The sequence below is a fragment of the Malurus melanocephalus genome, unplaced genomic scaffold, assembly GCF_030028575.1.
Source record: "Malurus melanocephalus ecotype Western Australia unplaced genomic scaffold, MMel_1.1 scaffold_120, whole genome shotgun sequence".
Taxonomy (NCBI): domain Eukaryota; kingdom Metazoa; phylum Chordata; class Aves; order Passeriformes; family Maluridae; genus Malurus; species Malurus melanocephalus.
The window spans coordinates 1,866,367-1,875,329 of record NW_026623352.1 but is presented as its reverse complement, the minus strand read 5'-3'; the positions used below and the strand labels follow the sequence as shown (position 1 = coordinate 1,875,329).

General features: G+C 44.4%; 1 protein-coding gene across 2 annotated transcripts in view; it reads left to right on the top strand.

Annotated features, from left to right (window-relative positions):
• LOC130575914 (pre-mRNA 3'-end-processing factor FIP1-like) overlaps positions 1–8,963 on the top strand; it is a 23,624-nt gene that overhangs the window by 1,382 nt on the left and 13,279 nt on the right. Inside the window, exons 1-6 of one of the 2 annotated variants that reach the window (XM_057370153.1) lie at positions 7–52; positions 831–870; positions 3,755–3,839; positions 5,016–5,122; positions 5,830–5,888; positions 6,916–7,026. In XM_057370153.1, the coding sequence (XP_057226136.1) occupies positions 3,828–3,839; positions 5,016–5,122; positions 5,830–5,888; positions 6,916–7,026 (289 nt within the window). In that variant the 5' untranslated portion in view covers positions 7–52; positions 831–870; positions 3,755–3,827. Of the gene's footprint in view, positions 1–6; positions 53–830; positions 871–3,754; positions 3,840–5,015; positions 5,123–5,829; positions 5,889–6,915; positions 7,027–8,963 lie in introns of those variants that run through there. The other variant, XM_057370152.1, reaches the window with a different exon arrangement.

The window sequence follows — 8,963 nt, the reverse complement described above, 5'->3', positions numbered from 1 at the left end:
GGCGCGGCGCCGCTGGAGGCGGAGGAGGACGAGGAGCACTGGCTGTACGGGGGTAGGTTCCGCCAGCCGCGGGGTAGCGCGGGACCCCGGCCGCCAGCGGGCCCGGCCCCGCCTCAGGGCCGCCCCCGGGTGCGGGGCCGCGCGGGACCGGGGGCGGCCCCGCGGGAGGGAGGGACCGGCATCTCTGCCATGGCCCCCGCAGAGGGACCGGCCTCTGCCCCCGGGCTCCAGAGAGGGACCTGGCCCATCCCTGGCCTCCCCTCAGGAGCGCTGGAGCGGCTCTGTCTGGGCGGGTGGCGGTCTGTTATTGTCCTTCGATCAATAACACTGATGCAGGGACGTTAACGCGGTGCTTTGTTAACAGAGTTTCACTTCCCTAATCACCCAAATCTTGTGCACCCCTGGGCTAACGGGGCTGCGATGTGGCCGGGATAAGCCACGGGACTTTATTGAAACGTCTTTGTCCTCCTCATAGGCTTTYCACATGAGTGCCTTTATGTTTCTTCTTCCCTGGCACATTAAAATTCTACATCAAGACCTTCATAGCTGACTTCAGTTCCTATGTGATATTTGTCTCTATTCTCTGAAACWTTGGATTGGTATTTTGAATTTGGTGTGAGACATCACCTCTGCAGAGRGGTGGTGTTCGTTGGGTTGAGTTTATTTTTAGTTGCTCCATTTCTAGTTGAACTTTATTGAAAAGACAGCACTGGGGGTTATAGTGCCTTGGCACCACTAGGTATTTCTGTACCTGTGATGCCTTTTGTGCTTGAATTTAGCTTTTTCCTTTCACTTGAATAATTCCTTTGTTCTTACTGTTGTTTTTGCAGATGACACCACTGGTAAGCAAGAAGATGGACCAATTCCTGGGTGAGTCCTGAGGCTGTTTATTATAACAATACATGCTGTAAAGAAGCTTGAGCCTTGTTAAGCAGAGCTTCATSAGTGGTTTAGAGCAGTGCTGTTACCAGGAACAGCAGCCTGTCCTTTCCCCATCCCATGGAATCATCCCCAGCCACCACACTGGGGTTGGTAGGCATTCGTGGATGTGGAAGCTGAACTGGATCAGTGGACTGGTTTGATTTAARACTAACTTTTAGCCCTTATTTCCTCTCAGCAATTAGCTTTAAATCAGATCTGTTTCCCAGTTTAATTCCCTGAGAAAAATGATGCCCAAAGGGTTGGCTTTGTGCTGTCCCGGTTTTGGTAAAACTGGCCTGCACTTAAGCCTGGGAAAGGTAAGAACCTTGAGCTTAGGTTAAAATCTTGACATGATGAAATCAGCACATTCTGTGAGCTCTTTCAAGTGTTGTGGGTAAGACTTAGAGCTAAAAACAGTGATCAGTTTGGCTTTCTGTGTGTGGAAGGGATTGTCTGTCCTGGGTTGTAATTCCACTTTATTTGTAGCTGTGTGTTTTGCACCAGCAGAGCTTGGTCTCAGCACAGTATTCCCTGTTTGCCATTTTAAGTTTAACATTTTTCAGAAGGTCTTCACTGGACTGGTGTGTGCTCAGCCCCTTCCAAAGTTCAGTTTAGTGTTTATTGTTATTGTGGGTTCAGTGTTTGGAACTTCTGAGGTTGTTACAGATAGTGTCCTACATCTGTGCTTAAGGAATATGAAMACTTGTTCAAATAAACAAGTGGTAAAAAACATGATTAAAATGTTGCCTACAAACATCAAGTGAGCTTTGTGAGAAGGACCAACTTTTAGATGGAAATTCACTGCTGATTTGCATAAATATGTTGTTCTTTGTCACATTTATCTGAATGCAATTTTACTTTGCAAGCAGGACTAAAAATCTCAATTTCCTGCAACTGTCTCCAGTAACTGCAAAATGCAGGAAGGAGGAATATTAGTGGCTGTGCTGGCTCTTGGGTTTCTTTTTTTCTGTTTTTGGTTGTTTGTTTTTTTCACCCATATTTCTTTGTTTCACAATGACAATCTCTCTAAATGAAGAGCTCTGGGGTGTTTTAACAAAAATGACTCTTTGTTTGCTCTGTTGTCAACGTGCAGCTCCAGGGATGCCCTGCTGACTTGCCTGGAGTGTTTTTTCCCTAACCAGGAAGCTGAGATTAGCCCAGTTTGGCCTGCAGCATCCATTGACATTCCCTAGCCTAAGGRAGGTGTTAAATACCAGCAGGATGCTGTTCTGTCAGCAGTGCCCAGGATTAGGTTGGCATTCTGGGGAAATGAAATCTCTGCCATGTTTTTTTGTGCCCAGAGGATGCTGGGGACCTGTTAGAGGGTTCATTCCTGGGAAGCAGAGAGATTAGGGAAAGGCTGCTGGTTACCAGGTGTCWCTCTGAACTCCAGTTCATACATTTTAATGCACACCCACAGATGCTTCATGTGACTTGAAGCTGAAGGTAACACTTGTCACTCTTCCTGAATGCAATCATCTCAGATTTTTAGGGAAATTCAGGGATGGAGGTCAGTGCTGAGTTGCTTGGATTGGGCAAAAAGTTTTGGATCCATCAGAGAGATTTTCTCCACTAGTGCATGCTTTGGTCCTCATGTCGCAGCCTGTGTCTTCAGTGTGGAAATACCTGGAGGCTGATTTTCCCTCTGACATCTTGGCTGCCTTTTACACCTGAAAGTGTCTGCAGGTGTCACATCAGGAACTTGGCACCCATGGGACCTGTGCTTGGTCAGCTGCCCAACCTTCAGCCCTCTTTTTGATCTTGGCTTGATTAATTTCTTTAGATATGGGACTTTCCCAAAACAGGGCTTCAGTTAATGCTCAGATTGTTTGTTCTTTTTTTTTACCCTCAACAGCTTCTGAGTTGTGTTACTTTGCCTTTCTTGTGTGGTATCTCCTGTCACTCTGAAGTGGCTTTAATGTGACCAGTGTTTGGATTCCGTGAGATGTTGCCTGTTGCTTTTTGAAAACAATCCTGTGGATGTTAATTGTCCAATGTGGGGTTTTAAATTATAGCAACATTTCCACAAAGCACTGGTGGAGAATTGGGTTTTATTGGCCTGGGCTGTTCTAATTATGTCTCTTGAAAAAAGTCAGAATGATTTTGAAGTTCTGGTAAGTTTTACTTAGGACATTAAAGACAAATGACCTCTCTGTATTTTAGTTCTGGAACACTTGGCACTCTCTTTTCTACACCTATTGGTGTRCACTAATTCCACTTTCTTGCTTGTTCAGTATAATAAACAATGATAACATTTGTACAAACTCTTRAACTGGAGGTAAATCCAAACCTGGCGATTGTTGCATTAGGAGTAATTTGTAATGAGTGAGAAGAATGGCTGCATAATTATCTGATTTTTCCTTTTGGAATTTTAACTTCTCATTACTGTAAACTATTTGCAGAAGCACTAAAATCACTTTTTTTCTTAATTTCTCTGGKACAGATGCCTTTGCTACTGACTAAATGCATATGTAATTATTAGCATCCCTAAGGAGGAGGTGAAATTGTGCTCATTATGGTCTTATTCTTATCAGTTGTGATTGTGCCAAATCCGAGCTGAGCCAGCTGCCACTGAGCTGTTGAGTGCTGTCAGGTGCTCTCTGGATGTGTGAAACTGATTCTTCCAAGCAAAAGCAAAGCCAAGCCAGGAGGATGGATTTTTTTGTCAGGTAGTTGAGCAAATGCCAGCAGAAAAACACACAAGAGAATAAAGCATTGTGTGAAAGTCACCTGGGCCAAGGCTTTAGAACTGTTTGTAGGTGACCCTCTAGGCTGGGCTTGTCTGCTTGCTTTTGTGTTATGGTCACTTTGTTTTCTCTGTCCCCTTCACCAGACACACAGAATCTGCTCACCCTCTGCAAGATGCTCCCCAGGAGAGCCGRCCCGTCAACAACGAGGACAGAGAGATGTCACAGCACGTAGGTGTCCCACTGCACGCAGTGCCCACAGGGATTTCTGTGCTTCTCAGCACTGCTGGGCAAAACCAGGAAGTGTGAAGATGCTGGTACTGCCTCATAAGTTGTGTTTGTGGTGTTGGGATGTACTGGCAGCCATTCCCAAAGCCAGCTCCAGCAGCAGGTTTGTCTTGTCACSCTGCCTTGAGTGGTGGGGTGAGAGCCCTGGTGCAGGCACTGCTCATGCCCCTCTGGAGGCAGATCAGGGTTTCTGATGCTGCAGTCTAGTAGGAAGAGCAGAACACAATGTGTTCCAGCTCAGTGTTCGGTGTGCCTTCTCAAGAACCAGTAAAGTGTGGGAAACACTGGGATTGAAAGCCCAAAGTGCTGGGAATCAGTTTTGATTCAATCTCAGACCTCTTAGAATGCAGTTTAGTGGCTTTGTACTGAAAGAGGAGGGGGAGGGTGGCTTTTCCCCTCCCTTCTCTCCTGGTCTCTTTGATGGGTTTGTTTTCTGCCACATCAAGAGGGTTCATGCAGAGTTCTGACAGACCCATGTGCTGTGGAAAAGAAGGGAGGGTGAAGGACACCTTCCTCATGGCCTTTTATAGGGTGAGGTGTTAATTCAGCTCCTGCATCTCACAAAACTGCACTTGCTTGATATCTGGAAGGCTTCCTTTACTATTCCTTTAATTTTGTGCTGCATTTTAGTTTTGTGGGGGCTGCACTGGAGTCCAGTCTGTAAAGTGAAGTGTCTTTGGGGCCTGGTTGTGCTAAATCAGCCAAGCCAAACTCCTCAGCAGCTTCCTACCACAGAAGTTGTGGTGAGAGAATATTTGCCTTGAGGTTCTTAGGCAAAGCCTGGTGAATGTATTTTGGTGGTTTTCATTTGTGGTTGTGTACTTTGACCGTGACCATTTGAAGGAGTTGTGTCAGAAAAAMCCCAACTCTTTCAAAACAAGTGGGACAGAGGAACTGAGGGACGTGGTGAAATTCTTTGAACTGAGCTAAAACTTTCCCAGATTCACAAGTATTACCCCAATCTTCACATAGTATCACATGTTCAAAGGATACAGGATTTTCTGTGTGGGCAACTGTTCATTGTTKTTGGAAGGCTGTTCAAGAAGCTTCCTGAGATCTGGCTGTCCTGGAGATCTACAGYTGTGTGTATTGATGAGCTGTGTGATTCTGCTGTTGCAGGCCCTTCCCAGTGGTGAGGATGATGAGGATGACAGTGACAGTGACAGCGATGATGATGACGTGAAGGTTACGATTGGCAACATCAAAACGGGAGCACCGTCCTACATGTGGGTACTGCTRCATGTGGGGGATTTGGGGCTGAGGTATCCCAGCATGTTGGGATGGAAACTGGGGATGAGAGCTGCTCTGTCTCCTGGGAGCAATGGCCAGAACACGGGAATGGGGTTGGGAGATGATGGGCAGCTCTATCCTGCAATTGCTTGTTGGAGAATCCATCTGTAAAATGGGAATGATAATTTGTGGGGCTGCTGCTGGAAAATTAACCTACTAATTACTGGGCTCCCTGGGGCAGAATCAGAGGTGAGAAGTTAACATTTAACTCATCTGTGAAAACTTCCAGAACCAAAATCTGTATTGCTAAGAATTTGGATAAGCTGTAAATTTGCTAATTTCCAGTCTGATTTTTCACGGTTCAGGAATTGTGAGGCTGGATTTGAGAAGCAGGAAATGATACTTTTTACAATTCTGCTTGATGTGCATTGAATAAAAATGACTGCACTTTTGCTTGCTGCTAGCAGCCTTCCTCTTACACAAACGATTTACCTGTGCTTTGCTGCATATTCTAATTTTTCCACTTTATGGATAATTTCCTTCTCTTGTAGAGGTGGTTTCACTCTGATGGATGACTCTGAATAGCAAACTCAGGTGAACTAAAGCATCTCCTGAAGGGTGTCAGGGCTTGAATACATTTTGCATGGGAATCTTTAGCCAAGTAATTTGTTCAAATGCCAAYGTAGTGATTCTTTTCCAATAGGGGAACTCCTATGAATCTAAACTTAAAAACGGGTAGAGGCTATGGAGCATCTGCTTCAGGTATTGCTGTTATTTTTATCCTTCACCTTTGCAATATTTCACCTACCTGGCACGGACAGCTGCAGCAGCTGCAAAATTTGCTCTGTTTGGATGGATATAGAATTAGTGTAAACCWGGAAGAGGAAGTGCATTTCCTAAAAATCAATGGTCCCAGCACAGTTTGAGGGGCCAGGATGCAATGGAGTGATTTAATTACACATCTCTGAACAAGGTGATTACAATTCTATTTAAATTAGGAAAAAATACATTGATTGATACTTCTATAGTAAAACCCCAGAATATTTCTAAACTATATTGTTGCACTGAGGCTGAGCATTACAGCCCTTGAAAAAGGACAATAACTCAGTGTCTTGAGCTACTTGCAGTGTAAGAGACTAGAAGAAACAAATTCTGGCGTTGAGTGTCAGCTGTTCATATTTGGCTGCTGAAATTCTCTCCACCATTCAGTTTAGTTTCTAATGTAAATTGAGTCTTGAATTCTGTCCTTTCACATATGTGAGACTGTCCTTTCGTGGGCTTCATTTACTTCCTTCCACTTATTTCTTTATCCAAATGAATTATCTTCTGATTGAGAAAATAAGAACAAATTCCTGTTGATGGTTCTGTACCCAACAGATTTTGACTGACTCCCATTATCCACTAAAGACTGATCCTGAAAAAGTCTCTCATTATGAAAAAATGTYTTCATCTTGGGAGGGGGAAGTAAATATTTTACCTGAGGAGAAAATTAATTTTATTTTTACTTTGGGGTAAATTTCATGCATGTCCTAATGATTTACTCTGTCTGTAGTACCAATCTGGGTTGAATTTGCTTTTCTGCTGTTCAGCTGCAAGKGCTGCACACCCTGTTTGTTTATGGAGTGACTGAAGTCCTTTTTATTAAAAAGCTTATTGTGGTTACCTACGTGCTGTAAAACTGATGATTAATTCACTGCAATGCTTTGGTTTTGCTGGAATAATTTGCTGAGCAAATGAGTGGGTTCAAGGCATTGCATTAAAAGTAGTAAGAGTTTCTCTCTCCCCAAAGCTAAGTTGCAGCCCAAAGGTATTGACTTGGATGCCGCAGGGAATATAAATGGATTGCCTGTGATAGAAGTGGATTTGGATTCATTTGAAGACAAACCATGGAGGAAACCAGGTAGGGCCTCACAGTTCCTTGTGGTAAACATTTTCTGCAATTCCAGTTGTCTCTCTTTATTTTCACATGTAATTTCTGTCCATTTGTTGTTGCCAGGGAACAGGGAAGCTGGAACAATGTGTGTTGCTCAGCCTCTGATGCTTGGCTAGACAATCAATGGCATTTACTGATTGAACAAGCCATGCTCTACCTAAAATTGGGTTGCATTTATTCTARTAATTGAACTTCCCTAAAGGGAACAGCTATTTTTTTTAAATGGTCTATTTTATTAATTCTCTGCTTCCAGAGAACATTGCACTGATACCAATCCAATAATGTTTGGCCTTAAAGGCAGCTGAGTGGGGTCAGGCTTTGGGTGTTGATGTTGTTTGTTCTCCTCTTCCTGTGCAGGAGCTTGTTCTGTGTCCCCTGGCCAAGCCCAGAGTTGTCCCTGTGGTACCTCCTCATTTGGGTCCTGGGACTGCCAAAATTATTTGTATGAGGGAGATTTCTCCTTTTACAGCTGTAGGGTGCTATAAATAAAGCTGCTGTTTYCTCCTGATACAAAAGTAATTGAAGGAACAAGACATCCGAAGTTTTGCTGTGCTGCTCTCATAAAACATGCCCTGATGAAATGTCAACTGAAACAAAAAGTCCACTTGCCTTTTCTCAGCAATCATTATTCTCCCTKCCATAAATTTATCTTTTAGCAATATTGCTGTGCTGCGGGAGTAGTGCTTTTCTGAAGTTGCCTGTGGTGTGGTTTGGGTTTCTCCTGCCCCCATGAAGGGTGGTCCAGTGCTAAAAACTCCATGGACATGTTCAGGTATCAAACCAGCACTGAAGCACCCTGCAGATAATGCAGACAGAATGGAACAGAAGSTTTTCTTCTGCAGGGATTTCTCCTTGACTGGGAAGTGAAAAAGAGGGGAATGGGAAGAAAATGAGTTAGAATGGAGTGAAGTTCAAAGATAAAGGATGGACATGGTTGTGGCCATGCTGACATCCCTGGACCAAAATAGAGCCAGCTGGCCCTAAAACAGTGTTGCAATGCAGTAGAGGGAAGATTTCTGCAGAGCTGTGTGGTCTGTAAGTTTATATTAGATAGCAAGTAGCTCATTACTCAACAGCCTTTTAAGTTTATATCCTTTGCAGTTAATGTTCAGCAGCCTGGTATCTCTAAGTGAGGGAGAGGAAGAAGAAATCCTGTGTGGATGAACTGATAGAGGTCTGAAATARAGGCTGATAAACCTGATAAGTAAATGTTGTGTTGCTGAGTTGGTGTGGATGCAGTTTGCATGTTTGGGTGGTACAACAGGGGAGTGGCCAGCCCAGGAGATAAACCTCACTGCTTAGACCTCACAGTTAAACCTAGCTTAGCATGGTCAGAGTTTTGCTTAGTTCTTGTATCAGCTGTATGTTTTGAAGTTGCTCTGTGCAGAAATATCTTGGTGTGGGGGATATCTTGGTGTTTGAGGGACACCTCAGCAGGCAGGAGGTGCTTTGTAGTGCTTCCTGCTGGGATCTGGGAGGTGGAAGGGGTGCTCCTGGAATTGCTGCAGCTGGGATTGCCCCTCTGCAGCTCTGCTTTCTTGGCAGGCAGTTTGTGGTCACCTCTGTCATTCAGAAGTGCTCGTGCTGAATTGGCACATTGCACAGGAGACTGGCAATGGGAGATAACACTCTGGGATGACTAATTAGGGTTGTGACTGAGCTGTAATTACTTGTGTAGTCTGGGATGTATCAATAAAAACCTTTTACTTTAGCTGTCTTTCACAGAATGGGTGAGCCCCAGAATCCCTTCCCAAAACAGCAGTGATGGTCAGGAGGGGAATGTGTGGGCTTAACTCTGCCAGGAAAAAGGTTCTGTGGCCCCACCCCATTTTTGTGGTGGGGGCTGGAACTGTCATTCCTGTGCTGTGCCCAGTACTCCATTCATGTGGACGATTGGAAGAAAC